Source organism: Siniperca chuatsi, linkage group LG11 (genome assembly GCF_020085105.1).
Source record: "Siniperca chuatsi isolate FFG_IHB_CAS linkage group LG11, ASM2008510v1, whole genome shotgun sequence".
NCBI lineage: Eukaryota > Metazoa > Chordata > Actinopteri > Centrarchiformes > Sinipercidae > Siniperca > Siniperca chuatsi.
This window is the reverse complement of record NC_058052.1, coordinates 13,012,554-13,033,307: the sequence shown is the minus strand read 5'-3', so window position 1 is coordinate 13,033,307 and position 20,754 is coordinate 13,012,554. Positions and strand designations below refer to the sequence as shown.

The 20,754-nt window shown below is 37.9% G+C and overlaps 1 protein-coding gene across 10 annotated transcripts in view; it reads left to right on the top strand.

The window, feature by feature from the left end:
• Nucleotides 1-472: 472 nt before the first annotated feature.
• Nucleotides 473-20,754, top strand: part of adgrb3 (adhesion G protein-coupled receptor B3) — a 114,550-nt gene continuing 94,268 nt past the window's right edge. For 2 of the 10 annotated variants that reach the window (XM_044213671.1, XM_044213669.1), the window contains exons 1-2: nucleotides 537-1,705; nucleotides 3,209-3,977. In XM_044213671.1, coding sequence (XP_044069606.1) covers nucleotides 3,224-3,977 — 754 coding nt within the window. In that variant the 5' untranslated portion in view covers nucleotides 537-1,705; nucleotides 3,209-3,223. Of the gene's footprint in view, nucleotides 1,706-3,208; nucleotides 3,978-20,754 lie in introns of all 10 variants that reach the window. The other 8 variants (XM_044213675.1, XM_044213670.1, XM_044213677.1 and 5 more) reach the window with 6 other exon arrangements.

Sequence of the window (20,754 nt, the reverse complement as noted above, 5' to 3'; positions counted from 1 at the left end):
CCAATCTAATGTCTCCCTTTTGAATATGCAAATAATTCTGAATATGCAAATTAACTGAGCTCCAACATGTGTGAAGGTCATGCACATTAATTTCTCATTCATTAACTTTTTTTAAATGCATATGAAGATTGTAGGCCTATAATTATAAATCTGATGCTTTATTTGCACCAGATTTAAAAAAAAACACCTATGTGAACAAAACCCTTCAATGGGAAGGCGATGCGATCAGCAGATGATTCAGATGACCTGTAACTCCCCATCGCCATGTCCATCGTACTTTGATTCTTCCCATGAATTCAGCCAATAGGCAAAGAAGACTATTGCAGAGCCATTGATGCTGAAGCCTGGAGGTTATTTATAGTGGATTTAATTGACTGTTGATTGTTAAATGAATACCTCTGAGAATGTCAGGGCAAAGCATTTGAAAGAAGGGATAAACAAAAGCATTAAAGCTGAAACTTCCTCGATTTATTAAGTAGCCTAGCTCATGAATACATTTTATTCTTATCTTAAATACACTGTAGGCTACACACATAAGCATTACCCTGAGAACACACGTGTCTAAGAAGACGCTGAAGAGGAAATAAATAGCAGGTTTGAGATGCACCCGTAAGGTGCAACACTACACGGGACAACTTTTCAAAGAAACCACAAGTTGCCCCATAAGCATTTGTTCCTCCAGCAGCGTGAAGGCGGCGAACAGGAGGACGTGCAGCGTGCTGTACACCACCAACCAGTGAAGAAAGCAAAACAACAGCGGCTGTCACCCACCGGGAGAGAGGGGGAAAATTACCAAACACACCAGGAGCTTTCAGGTCCCACTGAAGGAGCGCGCAGGTTGTAGCCTATTTATGATCATGTTATTGTCATGCATTCCCCTTTTCCCTAAAAAAAAAAAAAAAAAAAAAAAAGAAAAAGTAAAAAAGTCCATGAACTATTCCTGCTTTGGAGAACGCTGCAGCAGGAACGCGTCTGAGCACAACTGAGAGGGTCCAGTTCAGGGGGGAAACCCTTTTGACTCGAATTAAGAGGAGGCATACATGAGGAAGAAAAAAAAGAAAAAAGGGAAGGAGGAGGGCAGGGAAGAAAGTATTGGTGGTGCCAGACGCAGCGGCAGTAAGAAGCGTACGTACGTGCTTTATCTTAGCGGCTGAGTGTGTGACGTGATATTGCAGCCTGCTCCTGGAGCTCTGCAAGCATCAAGCAAAGCGCGTCTATTTCTCTCTCTGTTGTAACTCACTAGCCCCCAACATCTCACATCCACCCACTACGGATCTTTTTTTTCTCCCCCTTTTTTCCAAGGGGAAGTGCGCGACTTACCGGAGAGAACATATCAGTGGGAATCGAGACGTGGAGTCTGCCGAATTAATTCATGGTAATACTGTAAGAATTGCTCGCTTCTTTTCATCACTCCAAGAATTTCTCTCTCTCTCTCTCTCTCTCTCTCTCTCTTTCTCGGTGGCTGGCGTGTGTTGTTGCGCTCCGTTTTGATGGGAAAAACCCAAAAGAGGAAGAAGACGGGGGGGATATGAGCGGGCAGACCGGAGTGTAACGCATTTTATTTTCATCCATTGAACCATCTTGTTGCGCCGGACTTCTATTGTCGAGAATGGGGAGTATTGATTCTCTGGAGGGCTGCAGAATTTATTTATAAAGGATGTGGTCAAGTACGTTGGAAAAATAGCCATAGCTTCCGCAGTGTAAGGTAAGGTTATTACTATTATCATTATTGTTGTTATTATCATTATTGCATGGCGCAGCTGAAAAGCTCATTTTCATATGTCATCTGTCAGTTAAAGTTTATCCTCCCCGTGTTAAATATTTGTCCTGTCTATTCAACATGATGGCTTTGGAGCTTTCATCCGCTCGTATTAGTCCAGGGCGCTTAACAGATGATTTTTAAGAGCAGATCGCTCTCTTAAGAGGCAAAAATCACTTTAAAGCGCCTGAGCGCCGAACTGACACTGCATGAGATGTAGACCGTGTCTCTATATTCAGATGTCCTCTCGCGACGAAATTGCTCTTAGAAGCCCCGACAAGAAAATCAGCATCTCTTGACGACCGATTTCTCGTGCCCAGAATACTGATTCTCGTGTAGCCTTGGCCATGAATCATGCGGAATGATATGGAATCATACGGATTTATCGTGTCCAAAAGCTGATTTCACGAAACTCTGCTTCCACAAATCTTTATGTAACACATATAGTATATATGTAGTGTGGCGCGCAGGTATTATCATTCAAAGAAGAAGTTAGAGTCACAAGTGCAAATGTATCTATTCTCTGGACTCTCTGGTATATATTGCCTACTTGGGATTTCAACGCCTACACACACACACACACACACATACACTCACAGTTTGAGACACACACGCACACATGCACGTTCTGCTGTGACACTGCTCACAGCTGCATTGCCTGTAGGATTAAAGCAATCAGGACATCGCGTTGCATTCTCTCTCTCCATCTCTCTCTTTCTCGCGCACAAACACACTTAGGCGCGCGCACGCAATCTCAAACACACACAGACACGCAGAGAGAGACACACGCTCACACACTGGCTCTTTATCAAATTGCATTGTCAAATATGTCAAGCCCTGAATTTCGGAAACATGCAGCTTGTGTAGTGAACCGAAAGTACGCAGAAGGAGAGAAGCCATGGTGACCAGGCGCACGCAAAAAGACATTTTTAGCCTCTGAATTTGTCTTCCTCATATTATCTAACTGTGGTGTGAGGAAACAGACTAAATCACGAAGAAAACAGCTTGGTTTGAAAAAGATCCTGGTTACTGCAGTTGCTTCCCGCAGCTCGTGAGCACTGACTTGGATACCTCTTTCACTGTTTGTCTTTTGATGTCAGATCCTAAACAGCTATATTTGAATATCTCCAAGGATTGTGCCATACTAAATACGACCCAATTATAAATGTCTAAATGTCTGCTGCCCCCCCCAAATAAAAAAATAAAAAAATATATAATGGCTGAAGCAACCACAAGGTGGCAATGTTTGCACAAAGTAGGCTGTAATAATGAAGGAGGCAGGATGGGGAAAGACATGTTGCTGAGGTTAATGTGTCTTTTTTTTCCATTTTCATGGTAGGACGTGATAAGAAATGTGTGAAGCACATCAATCAGACTTGATAAAGATCATCTTTCATGTTTCCTGTGTCCTCTGCTTTAAAATGTAACTCTCTCCATCTCTCCTTGCAGGCCAAATGACATAGGATGAAGGCTGTTCGAAACCTGTTGATTTATATATTTTCCACCTATCTTCTGGTTATGTTTGGATTAACTGGTGCCCAAGATTATTGGTGTTCCACTCTGGTCAAGGGGGTCATTTATGGATCATATTCGGTGACTGAAATGTTTCCTAAGAACTATACAAACTGTACATGGACGCTGGAGAACCCAGACCCTACCAAATACAGTATCTACCTGAAGCTATACAAGCAAGACTTGAGCTGCTCTGAATATTCTTTGCTTGCTTATCAGTTTGATCATTACTCACATGAAAAGATCAATGAATTGCTGAAAGTCAACGAGTCTATAGTGTACCTGTGCGATTCAAAGAATATTTATGTATTTTTGCTGTATGACAAGAATTTTGTTCAACTACGGAGAGTTTTCCCTTATGATTATAACGGATTGACGCCACAGAAGCTGGATGAGGAGGAGAAGTCCATTGTGGAGTTTTTGGTGTTGAATAAGGCGAGCCCCAGCCAGTTTGGGTGTCAAGTGCTTTGTACGTGGCTGGAAAACTGCCTGAAATTAGAGAAAGGGACAGTGGAGACATGTGGGATCGTGTACACAAAATGCACATGCCCTCAGCATTTAGGCGATGGAGAATCAGAGAGTATGCTCATGCTCAACAACGTGGTTTTACCTTTAAATCCACAAACGGAGGGTTGCTTGTCACCCCAACTACAAGCTGGGCAGATCTGCAATCTGAGTGCAGAAGTGAAACGGCCTCCTAAAGAAGGTAAGTATCCTGTCATCTTCCTCCTTTATGCTGGAACAGATGTAGACTTAATGGACTACTGTATGCATAGATAAGATAGTAATCATGTCAGTCAAATGTGCACGTCAATCACTCCCTTCTCTGCCCTTATTGCATGTTTGAAGTGTGATGGCCCATGAAACAAAGAGCACACATAGATATAGAGACTGCAGTTGGCTCAGAAATGTGTCAACTTCAAGAACAAAGCTGCCAGAGGAGTTGGGTGTAGTAAAGACCACAGCAGCACAAACCAAACCACCTAAAAGGTGTCTTTGATTTGGTTGGACTGAATTCAAAATGCACTATCATTGCTGTGAATTTAAAATGGCAGTTTTTTTCTACACATCAGCACAGAATTAAAATGGCTGCAAATCAAAAGATAACTTTTGTGTGTTATACATTTATGTCAGTGTCATCCTTACAAAGACCAACAGTGGCCAATATTAACTCGTCCTTCGGTTTTTATTGGCATCTGTGTCACATGGAACGATTGGGATCATGGACGCAGCAGTGTCAGATTGGATCACATTGCTCATGCAATGCAACATTTAAAACTTGTGGATACGAGTTTAGTGCTTAGTCAAATTTGCAGCAACTACTAATTAACCATATGTAGCTTAAGATTATTGAATAAAAGTATTACTATTAGTATTTTCAAAGCTGCTCTATAATATAGGGGTGCTACTTGTCCAGTGTTGCCATAGAGCAATGCAACGTGTTTTCACTGTATGTTGGAATTGAGCAAAAATGACCATATAGTCAAGAGCTTACAGAAGTAAATGGCGTTATCAGTAGACCTGCTTGCAGTTGTGATTCATGCATGTGTATTAGTGCATACATAAAAACACCTACACATCCACCCACATTCACAGGTAGACAGCTGAATGAACATTTAATAGTAAATTGTCATGATAAAGTCATAATGATTCTGTTCATTAGTGTCACCAGGTAGCAGGGGGAGTTTTTGTGGTTAACACATTTGTGTACCTCTTTGAATTACAAAGGGAGCCCTTCTTGACACATAGCTGCTCGCATTTTAACAGATAGCAGAGAAAAAAAACCAGAGGAATATGCTACATACTTCAGAGGTGAGGTGCGTTTATCGTGAGACACAAAGGAGGGGCATTCATCACGGCACACTGAACCAAAAATAATGAGTCAACCTTTAGATTTTTTTTTTTGGGGGGGGGGGGGATAATGAAAGCAGGAATGTTATCGAGCTATCTCCCCTGTGGCACTTACCAAAATAACAGTTGCTATAATAGCACCCTGGAGAACAGGTGGCAGTTTTCTAATCAAGAACAGGTGAACATCGATTGCAGGAGTTCAGCTGTTTGGTTGATTCCTGCTGCTACATGCTACATCATATTTTAGGCATGTTTTTGAAACACACCAATACAGAAATATTATACCTAGATACTACTATACCTAAGGTATTTTTAATGCTTTTGTAAGAGTTACTTTTGTTTCGGATTTCCACATGATTTATTAGCCTTGTTAGCCTCCATCAAGTTGGATGATAAACTCACTTTGAGTATCATTCACCTACCCCTTTCACTAGAGCCCTTAAGCAATAATGCATACAGTTTCTGATGCAAATTACCATTACAACTCACCCTGCAGCCAAGTAGCATGTGCAGTAACATCAGAAGGATGACTCAGCTGTGTATTTTTACAAGATAATTTCATCATTTAATGAATATCCTGTTCAAATCAAAAATATTACTAGGAAGCATTATGCTTATTTTCACAGAAAATGCTCTGCTCCAAAATAACATTTGACATTTTTCTATCAGCATGTTAATAACAGCTTAAGAGCACAGCTTATTTTTTTTTTCTCTCAGAAGATTTTCCACAAGCTTCTATTTATAGGGTCAGTTGATGGGAGGTTTGAATAAATCCGTTTTCATCTGGATAACGGGGAGATCACCACTGGGTTTAAAAGAGCACTGTGTCTCCTGTGGCATCATGGTGACAGAGTGGGTGTTCCTGATGAAGAATAAAGAATTACAAACAGTCGACAAGGGCTCCATTTGATAAAATCGCTTGTCTTTGATCTTCTCAGTTCCTGGTAGAGGATGGCTTCAGAGCACATCAAAGAAAAGCAGGGCTGGAGGTTGCATACTCCAGCCATGCCACTGAAATTCCCCTCCAGTGTTTCACACTGACTGAGGATAACAACATTTTAAAGGTTAAAGCTCTTAACTATTTAAGGTGATTATGCCGACAAAAGGACAGACCTCATTCCTTCATATTGTGGCATTTTGAGAACCACAGTGAAACAATGAAATCCTCAACTCCTCGGATGACTCATTTATGCAGTTTTATTTTTATCACATTCTCCCATTTCATGAATAAAAGTTGTAAAAGGAGGCAGCACAGTGGCGCAGTGGCACTCACAGCAAGCCAGATTTAATACTCTGTCTTTTTTTTTCTCTTTGTGTTCTGTGTTTGTGTGGGTTTCCTCCCACATCCCATACATGCAAGTCAAGTAGGCTGATGACTCTGAGCTGCCCATAGGTGAATGAGTGGTTGTCTGTGTTAGCGCTGTGCTGTCCTGGTGACGTGTCCTGGGTGTTTTCTTGCTTTCAATCCAATGAATGCTCGGATGGGCTCTGGCTAGTGTGAATCAGACTTTTGGAGTAGACAAATAAAAACATCCATAAGTAAAAGCTTGGTAGATGTTTTACAGATTCTCTATACAGTCACAAATTTAAATTCCCCTGGTGCATTTATTTTGAAAAGATGCATCAAGTGCATAAAGAGGCATTCAGTCGCCAGATAGCAACTACAACCAGAGATTTTAGAGTATGTTCTCACCCAGATATCTGCCCTTTCCCTGTCCAATCCTGTCCAAATGCTGGTGTTTACATGTATGCAAGGTTTAATTCCTCCAATTCACAATGTACCTTTCAAATCATCCACAAATTGCACTTGGCTCCAGGAAATAAACAACATCATGTGGCATTGTCTTGTTTTGTGGCTCAGTCTACTAGTCTGCTCTTGGCTAAGGAAAAGTGTCTCAGTCTTTGTCTCATTTGGTTGGAACTTGCCAGTTTTTAAGGATCAGGGTCAAGGCGTCTCATTGTTTGAGAGGAATGTGTTTTGTTGCCTGTCCTCCAAGGTTTTCACTGTTAATGAAGCCTCGAACAGCAGCGTTCACATCAAGATTCTTCACTATTATATGACAACTGCCTGGTACAAAGAATTGTGACAATCACCTTTTTGTTCCCTGCAATATTGTCACTGAAAATCCTATTTACAAAGTAATTCTTTTAAAATGAAAAGGCAATATGAGTCTTTTCATCCAAACATTATTTTGATTCTGTCAGATAATTCAGTTCATGTAACTGCGCCCATCTCTGCCCCCACTTTCTATTCCCTTGTTGTCATTGACTTGTTGGTAATAGTGGACAAAGATGACAAACGTGACAGTGACATTAAGATGCTTTCTGGAGATGAGGGTTTATAATTTGTTTCAAACCCAACAACACTACAAAGAACTGAAGCTCATATGTATGCAAAATATTCAAATAAATATCTTATGAGTCTACAAAGTGGGCCTCTAATTCACTGTTAGTACAAGAACTGGTTAGAAATGACTGTGACATCACATATTTGAGTCCTGACCCTCTGTTTTCCACTTGAGAGAAAAGTGTTCACACTTACTGTATGAACATTGATTTGACTCTAACATGCAATATGTAAAAATTATATCAATTCTTTATTTGGATTTTCTAGCTTTGTTTAACAGGGGTGATTGAAGTCAACCACCACTAAACAATTCTTTACTGCAAATACTAAAGGTTTTCATATCATCTAATAAACATATCCACTTTAAGACTAAATGCAGATGCTTATTGTGCAGTTGCAGGCACATATTTGATCATTACGGTTTCTGACGACACAGACCATATGCCATGTGGAAAATAGCAATAGGATTTTATTGACAAATGAAATGTGTGTGAAGCGTTCTAATGCACTGTCACCCGCCAAAGTCCTGAGCACTGCAGCAGCTCAGCCTCGCTGCCTCACATAGTGAGGCCTTTTATTCACTTTGGATCTCAGTCAAGTCACTCAGTAGTCACACTGCATTATGCTCACCCCCATTGTTCAGTACACTTGGAGGCCATTTTAGTTCCAATTCAGTGAAGGAGAGAGTTCAGCTCAACAGCACAGAATCTGTTTGTTTTATCTTAGACATGCATTATTTGTCTTTAACTATAGCAAATATCTTGAATATCCTATGTCCCAATTCCCCCGAAAATCCTGGGCTAAATTATTCCACCTTTCAGCCTACTGTAAATATTGTTCCCAAGTGCAGCTCTTGGATTTTTAGTTACATTATTTTCTCCCTGGTTTTGTAGCTGTGTCTTCTGTGTTCATTCTTCTGTATTCAACCTCTTCAGGCAGCTGTGTTAAGATGGAAATGCTAAATAAAGTTGCAAGGGAATGACAAGGTCAACACAAAAAGCGTGATAGACTGTAGGACCCTGAAGAATCAGCGTGACAGTGCCAGGCATCCTCTTTGTCCATTAACTGTGTATTCAATTTTGCCTATTCAAAAAAAGGATGGTGCAGAGTGTGGGACGATTAAGTTTTATGCTGTAATCAATTACACGGCTTTGGGTCAATTCCAGTCAGTTTTGTAAAACATATACAGAAAACTGCTAAAATGAGGTCAAAAATTACTTCAGGATCTGCAAGACTGTGATTCTTAGGAAAAGATAATGGAGTCTGGAAGTGAGTAAGCAGTTATTTTCTTTACGTGGCTCAAAAATATACATATATAAACTGTATATTCTTCAAATGGCCCAGGTCGCTGTTTCTGGGTGTAAAAATTCATGAGGCTCTGAGGTGACTCCTACTGTAAGTCATTTTACACAGTGATATAAAACCACAAAAACTGTTGCCATGTTTAAAGTTCTGCTTAAACCACTCGCACTGTCACACATGGATGCAAATGGGCTCTCTGGAACCACAAAAGTCTCCGTTTTCCAACCATTACAAATTTATGATACAATAAAGTATAGGGTCCACCACAAGAGGCTTGGTATGGTTTTTATTTTGCACGGCAAGTTAAAGGATCAAAAAGATAAAACTTGTACAGTTATACATAATACCAAACAGCACTTTCTGATAATTGGCCCTGAAAACCTATTTTCCCAATTAGCTTCTTACAAGAAGAGATGGAGTCCAACATAAACGATACAATTTTCTGGCAAAGTTCAATTAGTTTGGGTTATTTCACAGGGCTCAATTAGAAAAAGGCGATGTCATGTATTTATGTGCATCGATCACAGTTAAGCAACATCTGAATAAAAATCTTTTGATAGTTGTGAGGTTGTTTGCGGACGTTGCCAGACAACATTCAATGTTCAATCCCCACCAGGCTTTATATAGCAACTAACATAATGTTTCAAGATACAACATGTATTACTCAGTTATATGGGAGTCTTAGCTCAGAGTTTTTCATCCCATTTCTCAGTCAGCCTACATAATATGTTTAGGACAGCTGGAATTGTTTTAATGCTTAGAAGCAAGGTTTTCGTATTTTGGCTTACATCTTAAAAGTAAGCACTTTTAGTTTACCTTTAGTAATTCAGGTTAAAACTGTACTATTTCCACAGTCCTACCAATACAGCATGTGTTGACAGTAGCCTTTAAATAGGCTGGGCAAGTGTCAAGGTGTAAAATGATACTGATGCAGAATGAATAGTTTGTGGTTCTGTTCTTAGGATGTACAGTACAGCAATGGACAAATGGCTAAAATTGAAAATAATTCTGGGTATTTGGTTCAGTTTCAATTTCAGTTTTAAAGCCTAATTTTTAGTTTTAATTAATTATTGTTAAAGTGTCTGTAAATTCTGAACACTAATATAGCAGCAAATAACAATTTGCTATATAAAGATATAGTGGAGTAATGGCGTCCTGAGCAGAGGATGACGTCACACTCCCTCTGCCTGTGTTGTTATCGCAGCCTCTCTGTGCTTTGTTTATACAGCCGCACCGGCTGCGTGTGCATGTTAGTGCGTGTGAGTCCCTCTGTGTGAAACTGTTCATCTGTGAGGAGAGCTGTTTTTTTCCCCCTCTAACTTGGTGAATTAAGGATTTATTTCGACCAAACCAGAGTTGGTGATTGTTGGAACAGTGGGAAGACTAACAAAGACAGTTTTGGTGAGATTTTTTTTGTTTCTGTCCAGTTTGAATGAAGTGTGTTTTACGATGACTGCAAGGTAAAATTACTTATTTGTCTGGTGCGCCATAGCGTCCATTTGTTTTGGTCTGAGATGCTGGTGCTCTAGTGTGACATTTAATGGCAGTGAATGTCGCTTACAGCCTCTTTAATCATCATCTGACTATTTTGATATTTTTATTTATTTCTAACTAGAGCTCCTGCCATTCACTGTAGCACCAGCCTTGATGCTAACAATGATAACCTGGCAGTGGAGTGGATGCAGATCTGCTGTGAATACTGTGGTTCATCTGACATGGATGTGTGATCTCAGTCTTGAGGCTCTGTTTCAGCAGCATGTCAATTGGAAGTCAGAGTGATAACTCTCCACTATACCCAGACTGTGTACCGCAAACTGCCTCAGAGTAAATTAAAGCCTTGTGTTGTCACAGCTGAACTGCAGACAGGATGCAATGAAATGCAGTAAGCCTAGAAGAAAACCTGAAATACAATTTAAAAAGTGTGGACATGATTTATGGATTTCAGACATCTAGAAAGCATTACACAGTAAAAAAAAATGGTGTCTATGTGCCATAAATGACTGCATGAAAATATTTAAAGTTAAAATATCTCTCAAATGCAAAAAAGTAATGTTGTAGCTCAAACTACCTCCAAGTATGTAAGTATTGTTAGCTAAATTTACTTAAAATATCAAAGTACTCCTAATGCAGAAATATTGCCCCTGTGAGTGTTATACTATTATACTTTATATTATTAGTTAATCATAATGATGCATTAATGTGTAAGTAACATTTTACTGTTGTAGTTGAGGTAGAGCCAATTTTGACTAATGTTGGGTAGTTTCATCTATATCAATGCATCATATTTTATAAGCTTATTGTACATTTTGTAAAATATGACTGAGCAACTAGTAACTATTAATAGTTATAGTTATTTAGTATAAACAAAAAATATAGTGGAGTAAAAAGTACAATATTTCTGTCCAAACTGTAGTAAAGTATAAAGTAACATGACATGGAAATAAGCAAGCAAAGTACGAGTATTTCAAATGTATACTTAAGTACAGCACTTGAATAAATGTCTTTGCAGTCCAACACTAACAATTGCATATCAGAACAAAGTACCTGTAAATTGCCCAGAAAGGCTGAAACCTACATTTCTTAGATTAGTGCATCAACTCAGGGCCCATCTTCATCACTTTCAGTGTCATGGAGGTGACAAGTCTGCCTTCTTAACTTTACAGCCTACAATAAATACAATCGTAATAAAATTTGTGAGTAACAGTTGTTGCATATATTATATTGTCATATTACAGCAGAAATCGTAATCAGAGTAATGGGTTACGTAATGTAGTGTCAAATTATCTGATGTGAGGCAGCCACACCTCTTGTCCTTGAAACTGTAGCGCTTCACCAGTAATATCCTGCATAAGCAATGAGGAAATGTACATGTCTGATTTATTAGCACACATATCCCACCTGTATGCATGTTTCTGTATATCCACACTGCACCAGCTCCCCACAACTACTCATAAATTCTTCTTGAAATGCCACAGAATCGCATGTTTAGCATTCAAGCTCTCGTTCAACTCTTTCAGCTTTGCCCATTAAATAAAAATAACACAAAGCAACAAATCTAACCCACCACCGCGTTGTAGACGGTGAAAATGTTTACCTGAGGCTGGTTTGATATGCGGCATGAAGGTTTGACATTACAAATGAAGAAAAGTAAAATAGTAAGAGGTGAGAAGTAGCCTGTCAGTATCTTATCTGCTTAATTTACTGTGCTTATGCTTCTATCAATTTGCATAATTACCATAGATTTTTTCAAATCTAATATTTACACATAACATGGCTTTTCTAAATATTAAAAGGTTTTGAAATGTGTTATTATATCAATACAAAAAACTGTTTTGTATAATGAATAATTTGAAATGAATAAGTCTTAGGTAAAGCACTTTATGTTAAAGACCTTTTTGTTATTCTACTGCAGATAACTTATTGTACATCTCATCATGTAGCACACTGGTGCTGCATCAGTTCTGCCGTAGTGTGTGCATGGCTAAAGCTGATGTTGTTCTTTGTCAAAGGCTCCATGCAGTATGCTACTGTGCTGTTTCATCACCACAACAGCACAGCATACTTACCATGAAACACTTCCATTTGTAATTGCGTGTCTTGCTTTGACATCACAGCATCCAGTCTCTATTTTGCAATTTATGAGTTAGAGAGTAAACCTTATAAATCAAAGGAATTACAACCATTGTGCTCTTGTTTCCTTTGACTTCAAAAAGGCTGCTATATGAATGCAAACATAACAAGTAATGAGTCTCTATAGATGAAGATAATCTTCTATTCATACAAATTAGATTTTTTTTCTCTGCCATCATATGCATAATTCAATACTTAACCATCATTTCTGATTTCCTGCCATAAAAAAATCCTGCAACCTCATTCAGGACAAAAGAAGGAACACCATGAACTTGTTTCCATTATATACAACTAGAACTGAGTGAAATGAAGGTTTGGTATCTTTGCTTCACAGCAGAAAGGAGCAATTCAGCTCATCGTAAAAACAAAATTGGACAACAACAATTTCGTTTCTCATATGGCAAATTCATTTAGAATGCAAAGTCCTTCAGAGTGGGCCTCAACAACTGCACTATTCATCCTTCTAAGAAAGCATGCCCAACATTCACAAAGCTTTGCTCCGCAGTTCTGAAGCGAGGGCGAGTCTTTGAAGCTCTTAGTGTGCATAAACACTGTCAGATGTCTTGAACATTTCTTGTCATTTTTTAAATAGGCAAAAAAAAAATAAAAATCATATTCTAACTTTTGTGTGGGCTGGCTTAATGTGGTAAATTTGATCAAGCCCTTGTTGTGCGGTGCCAGAGATGTTAATGTAAATTATGCACTGCTTTCAGCCTCTCAGTTGCATGTTCCTGCATTTCAACCCAGTTAGTTTTGGCCTGTCACTGGATGGCTATTTCAGCCCACAGAGGAGAGGCATTTGCATAAACATCCACCCACAAAACCTGGCAAATGAGTCTGTCACTCAAAGACACTATCTATGTGGTAAAGTGGAGGCAAAATCCTTTTTTCCCCTCTAGGGCTTCTGTAACTGCTCTCACTGGCAGTCCCCTTGCAGAGAATGGCAAGTGTCCTCAAGTAGCTGTAATGGATGCTGCCTTTAAACTTACATGGTATACTATGATCTAGAGCAGCACACACACGTACATAATATTAACAATATCATATAATCTACACATTCCCCAGGGACTTAGAATTCTACATTTTCAATGCAGTAGGAATTTAGAAATTTAGAAAACAGTATTTTTCATCATAATATTAATCAAGAACTGATACCAAAGCAGCTTCATACAGTAGTTGATTTTTAAATGTGATACAACGTCTATTAGACATTAAGTGCTGAGATCTGCTATTTGAAGCATTTCAAGGTAAAGGGGAATACCACTCAATAATTCACATATTCTTCCTTTAATCCCAGAATGTCCAATTTTGAACTTAAAAAATTTCTCCTACTGCTGGAAATAAGGGAATCCATATTTGTCAGGATCAGAAGAAAATCCAGACTGAATTCAGAACTTTTTTTTTCCATAGCTATCTGCACACGCAATTTCTATTGGCAACAAGAATTACATACTGTACTATAGGACAAACAAGTACAATAAAAGATGTTCGGCCAAAATTTGTTTTGTATTAAGAAGGGTGCACTACGCAGTTTTCAACAGCTATCTTGGAAAGACAATACATCATACACAACAGCTGACAACATACAACATAATTATTGTTGATAAATAATTAAATGAAAACATTGATGTTATTTTTGCAGTGATCAGTGATTTGTGATGGATCAATGCACTACCATATCACATTGATGTGAAAATCAAAGTTTCTTTTAACCATCTCATTTGTCTAATTGACCCAGTTTGTGTAGTTGTAAGGTGTGTTTTGGCTCTACAAGTCTAAACACAATTACAAATGATTCCATTATACTGCATCTGTAGGAATTGCTGGTGAAATATAGACTTTGTTCAAATCAAGTGCAGAACTGCTTTGGCACTCTTGTATTTTGGATGTATTTTTTTCTTAGTTAACATATGCATTTATTAAATGTACTATTGATAACATTGACAACATCCAGCCACTAGATGACACCCTCACGTTTTGGTCTAAACACTATAATGAGCAGATTTACAGTTGTTCTGAACTTTAATTTACTTCGATATGACACATCGGTAATATATTTGGATCCCACATCCACTCATTTCATAAGCAGACCAGTCCACCACTGGCCCGGACGGACCGGTGACTGGTCAATCAACTTGCCCTGCATAAACTTTTACTGGCATCAGTTATGTTGGACCCTGGCCCACTTTTAAATCCCCTCTGATACGCATCTTTGTTATAACGTTACATTGTTTGAGGGAACTATAACGTTAGGTAACTGGATGCAACCGTCACTAATGCTAACGTAGCTCCTCAGGGATTGAAGCTGTTATTTTTCTAATTTTGACAATCTAACCAGTGACAACACATTAGTTAAAGTTCTAAGGACTATGACTACCGGTAGTTGTTGTTTATTTTGTTTAAATATGCCGAAGTGTAATTTTATGGGTATTGTTGGATGATTAAGCTAAGATAGCTAATATGTGCTAACGTCAGTGTTTTTTTCACACAAACCACGTGATACCAGCGTCGTTATACTATTGGTTCACAAGCCTTGTTAGTAGCAGGAACCAAATGTCAGACATCTTACACAGAGATAAACAAAACCCTTCACCCTTTTGGACCCTTCAAAATTTTTTAAATAATTAATTTACAATCATATTTTTATTTTAGGAAAAGTGATACTTTTACTCCGCACCTTTCTAAAAGCTCTTTGGATGGTTTTTTTTTGTTTGTTTTTTTAATATTCGTCTACATACAAATGTAATCAATATAACCTTTAATTGTAAATTCATAATTGTGTTTGTCTTTAAAACAGCAGCTCTATTGCTTTACTGATGCATGATGGGATATTTAACCAAGACAGCTGACATTTGCTCGTGCTGCCTGTATGTTTCCACAGAGCATTGTGGTTATTCAGCACCTCTCACTGAAAGGAGAAGTGTTACATAACATAGAATGAGATTCAGAAATTATAACTCTGCAACACTCTTGTGCCAGATTGTCAGCTTGTTAACAGCTCTGTGTCCTTCATAGCAAAGACAGAAATTACTCTGGAAGTGACTCTCTTCTGATCCATCACAACTGGTAGTAATAATAATAATAATAAGAAGAATAAGAAGAAGAAGAAGAAGAAGAAGAAGAAGAAGAAGAAGAAGAAGAAGAAGAAGAAGAAGAAGAAGAAGAATAAGAAGAAGAAGAAGAAGAATAGCAAGTCAGGAAAGTAAAATGATCAAATGTAAAATACTGTGATGACCTACATAAGTAATATTTTAAGAGGTAAATGTGTTTATAGTGTTACATGCAATACTGAAGACTTAATTTTAATAATTGGTGAAATAGTGGAATCATAATCTTCTGGCACTGAAATTTCTAAATCGATGTAATTTCCATTTGTGTTGTGCTGTTACAGGATATGCATTTATAGAACATGGGAGGATGGGCGATGTTCTCTTGACTGCTGGTGTTTCTTTGTTGGGGTTGTCAAAGAAATTGGGGTGCTCAAGTATATGAAAATTATATGTGGCATATCCATATAGGACACATGGGAAATTAATTTACAAATCAGATATAAACCACATTCATGGCTGCATTGAACATTTCTGGATACTGTGTGTGTCACAAGTCTGCCTGTTTAAATCTGATTTAAAACTGTCTTTTACACACCTGGCAACCAACACACAACACTGATATCACATTCAGGGCATGGTTAGCCTGCCAACATTGCTGCACATCTTAAACTCATCTGTCACTGATGCTGTCTGGCAGAGTTCTGCACCACAACTAGATATTGCTATGGCATAAAGACGGTTTATCTTGATTCTTCTGGCCTGCAGCATGCTGGTCTGACTCTGGTCAGATACCTACAAACTATTAAGCCTATAGCAACCAGCGCAGATGGGTTTTAAGGGCCTGAACATACAATTTCTAATCGATCACTTATAAATAGCAGTGTGGACAGTTAGTCCTGAAATTGGATTGGAGACATAAATGTGATTTTCTAGCCGTCTGGATATTGTCTTTTTGCAAGATAGCTTGTATCTACTGTCTTTGCTATTGCCATAAATGCATATTTCCTTATCTGTGTAGATAATTGTCAAGGCCTACCATTACCATGACGCATATAAGCATTTCAAGAATAAAACATGTAAGCGCTGAGACACCATCCCATTTGTTAAGGTTTGGACATGTTTAGGCAACTAAAAGTCCTTGATTAAGGTTAAGGGAAGATTGTGCTCTTGGTGGTCATGGGAGTCTACAGCCTTCCTAGCAGTTCTGTGAGGCAGAACCACTATTTTTACCAGTCTATATCGTAGAGAATGTAATTGCTCTACTTGAGTATTTAATATCCTAAGCATGCTCATTCCTTAAATCATCAGTGTGGGATTTCTAAACACAGTGAAATGAGCCAATCAGCCAATACAGAAGACACATCAGATGGTTAGATGCTCCCTGTAACATTGTATTAAAGGGAAAGAGCTTGAGAGCACAGGAGTCATAATGAAATGTGACAGATAAATCAGAAGCACTTGGGAGATGGCTTCGGATTACTGAATCAATACTGTACCACCACAGCTAGTCCAGACTTCCCTATCCTTAGTAGAGCCTCCAGTAAAACCCCTCATTTGGGTTTGGGATTTGGGAAGTGTCCTAAAGGTGCGTTCAGTACATCGTGACATCACTGTGAGCGGCGTTTACAGGTGCAACAGGGCATACCTCTGATCAACCATGACGAAACTGTGATTTTCTGCTTGGTGGAAAGTTACTGTATACCTTAACCATTTTACCATATTATGTCAATAAAATACATATTTTGTCATTGCTGTATCAATTGGCACGTTATGCTGCATTCAATTGTTGAAGACAAGGGCTGAATTTATAAAATAGTTTTCCTAGTATGAAAGATGCAAGTAAAAACCTAAATAAATAAATGACCTTGGAAACCTGAATCTAGTAGTGATGATCTTTCCCTGTAACACTCTCGATCGAAGCGCCAATGGCTGACAGAGTTTATCTGTTATTACAGTACAATATCAACCCATGACTGGTCAACCAAGCATAGTGAATCAGTTCAGCATTCCTCCCTGTGATGACAGAGACGTCTAGTTCAGTTCTAGTGGTGGTAGTGTTTGTTACTGGTAACTGTAGCCATGCTGTGGCCTTAGTAACAATGCTCCATGTCATCTTTGAACTGCCTGGTTATTTCAATTTGTTTGTATGACTTCTCGCAAACTACACTAACATAAAAAGGATTTCTTTCTCAGATTTTTAGCAGCAGTAATAGCAAATGTTCTGCAAATGTCATTCATATTATGTACACTTTTTAAGGGGAGTAAAATCCTGGTTTAATTCAAAATGCTGATGAATATAAACAAATGCAAATAAGGCAATTGAAGGGATGAAGAATTAATGGTAGATTAACTGTCACCATTACAGCATTTATATTTAATATTAGAAACATAATACTTTGTTTTACCTCATAGACTCATTATTGCATCTTCTTAAATAATTTATCTTAGCAATCACTGCTTGCTACATATATTATCATTATGTTTTGTCAACTGTTAGCTCCAATTTAACTAGTCATAACTAGTGTGCTACAACAGACCGACTGTAGTTACTATAATTTTAAGATAGTAAGGTACTGCTAACTGCATATTATATGGATTTGACATCTCTTGTTTTGATCTCTAATTTGTTAATGGTTAATTTGGCCTCCATTTGATCATCTCTTGACAAAATCAAAGCATCATCTTAGTTGGATTTTACATTTTTCTTCAATAACAAGGTAGATTAGCTTCAATTTCCGCTGGTTTTGCTGTCTTCTTGGTAGTGTTTGTCACTCTCACTATGATGTAAATCAAATATGGCTGCCATGCAAATTCTGTGTTCACTTCTGTAATCTGTTTAGTCTTTGATTTGGTGCATTCAAAGACACCTTTGTTTCCAAAGGAAACATTATAGACCATTTCTATGTGTGAAGCAGTTTTATAAGCCTTTGATTTTGTCTCTTTGATACGCACATCTATGAAAAGAGGTCATGTACGCAGCTGCTGTGTGTGTGTGTGTGTGTGTGTGTGTGTGTGTGTGTGTGTGTGTGTGTGTGTGTGTGTGTATTATATCAAGCTAATGAATATAGAGCAAATGGCACTGAAGTGATAATGTAGAAAATAATCGCCCTGTGATTCTTACCCAGCCTCTGAGATGCATTTGGTTTCTGTCACTATTATTAAACATTTCTTGCACTTTTATTTCATGATGACTCAGTGCATTACAAAATTGTCTCTTCTTGTGCCATGCACACATTTGTACCCGCTTCAAAATTTAAATCCAAACGCAGTGCATATAGAATATTGAAACGTACAGTATATTTGGCGTCTATTGTGTGCCAGCATCACTGGGATAATTGCACAACAGTGACAGACATTTAAATACATAAAATACAATAAAATATATAAAATAAAATAATAATTAATATATCATAAAAAAAAAAATTCTGTTTCCTATTATGACAAGGATGTGGCTTAAATCCAGGTAGATGTCTAACCATCACAGTTGTTGAGAGATTGACAGCATAACTCTTCAGCCACAGTGGATTTAAGAAGCAGAATGGAGTGCAGGACACTGTAAAAGCTGAAAGCCAAACTTTCAACAAGGATTCAACAAGTATTCCTTGTTCAAAGGCAGTCTTCGTGCTTTGCTCTAAAGTTTATCAATGCGGGGGTTATGGCTGTAGGCCTGGAGGTGGTCATCCTTGTGCGTCAACTGTTCATGTGGTTAGTCCCTCATACACAAAAACCTTCTTTTTGAACTGTGCCAAGTAATACAATCTACCTAAATAGTTTCAGGATTTATGCAATACATGTAAAAAAAAAGAAAATCTTTAATGTAGTTGATAAAATAAATAAATGAATGCATCACGGTTTTGGTTTATGAGCAAAATATTATGATTCGTAGGTTTATAAATGTATTTATTCAAGCATCTATATTTGATGCTGTCCTATTTGAGATGCTGGCACACAACGGATGCCACAGGGGTAATAATAAAGTTAAATCAAAAATGATTTATTGATTCCTTCCTTACAAACCTTGTTTTTGATAGATTTGTTATTTGATTGACAGACTGTTATAGCAACAAAGACAAAAAGCTTTTCAGTAAACTAAGGTTGCGTTGCTGTAATGTTACAGCAATTTAAACATTTCATCTACAAATTAGAATTACTAGACTTTGCCAAGGTGAAATATATGAAAAAAATCCTTCTCGTAACAGAAAGCCGTAGCTTTAGTTGACAAAAGTTTCTTGTACGGCACATTTAAGTGTAAAATTTCAATCCTACAAATGCATGGCACCCTGACATGAAATAGCAAACCCTCATTTTTGTGTGTGTGCAAATGTCTCTAAGAACACTGGTATCCATGGAAACCAATGCTGCAAATGGTTCATGTATTCAGAGTCACTGGTGACATACTGTAGTCTCTTTAATCATTGTTCAAATTGAAGGATCCACAGTTGCTATACATACAACATACAAGCATCTCTTAATAAAGCAAGTACGCTGTCTCTCGAGTATCAGCTTCATCATTATCATCATCATCAAGTTTCACCAAAATCAGTGAATAAAGTTATAAGGTTGTGTTTTTGTACAGTAATCTGTGCGGCTCAGCTCCCAGAAACACTCCACTTAGGCAGCATCTGTCGTTTTTCCAACCTAATTCTTGTCTCATTCGTGGTCTGATGAACAGTAAATTCATCAAATTCAGTGCCTCATACCACTAGTTTCACCTAAATCAGTGAATACAGTTAGAAAGTTTTGTTTTTTGTAATCCAGTAGTCAGTGAGGCCCAGCTGCCTTCTCGCCTTTCTGCCACAAGTGGACTACGCACATGAACAAAGCAGATGTTCAAGCAAGTGATGTCCTAACTGAAGACCCACCTTGATGAGAGCACTGACAGATTTAATTTTCATTTAGACACCAAAAGAGCATGGTAACATGTAAATGCAATAGATTTGGGGCGTTGTTTCGCTTATTGCATTTGTATATTGTCCACCTTACAGCAGGTTAAGTCTTTAAAAATTAAATGTAAAATGCAGTTTTCATTTTCAAATTGTTAGAAAACTGCATTTTCATTTTAACTTAAATATTGCTTGCATAAATGGAAAATCAGGTTACATTGTTTATATTGCATTAAAATATTCGGGGTACGACTTAAATGTCAAACAGCTTTTCCATTTTCATTTTAATATGGTCATAGAATGCCCATACGAGTATGTGGAAATTAAAATGAAAATTGGATTATTGCATTTTAATTTTTACTGAAATGACACATACATATGCGGAAAATTATAATTCTATTGTGGAATTACATTTTCAAG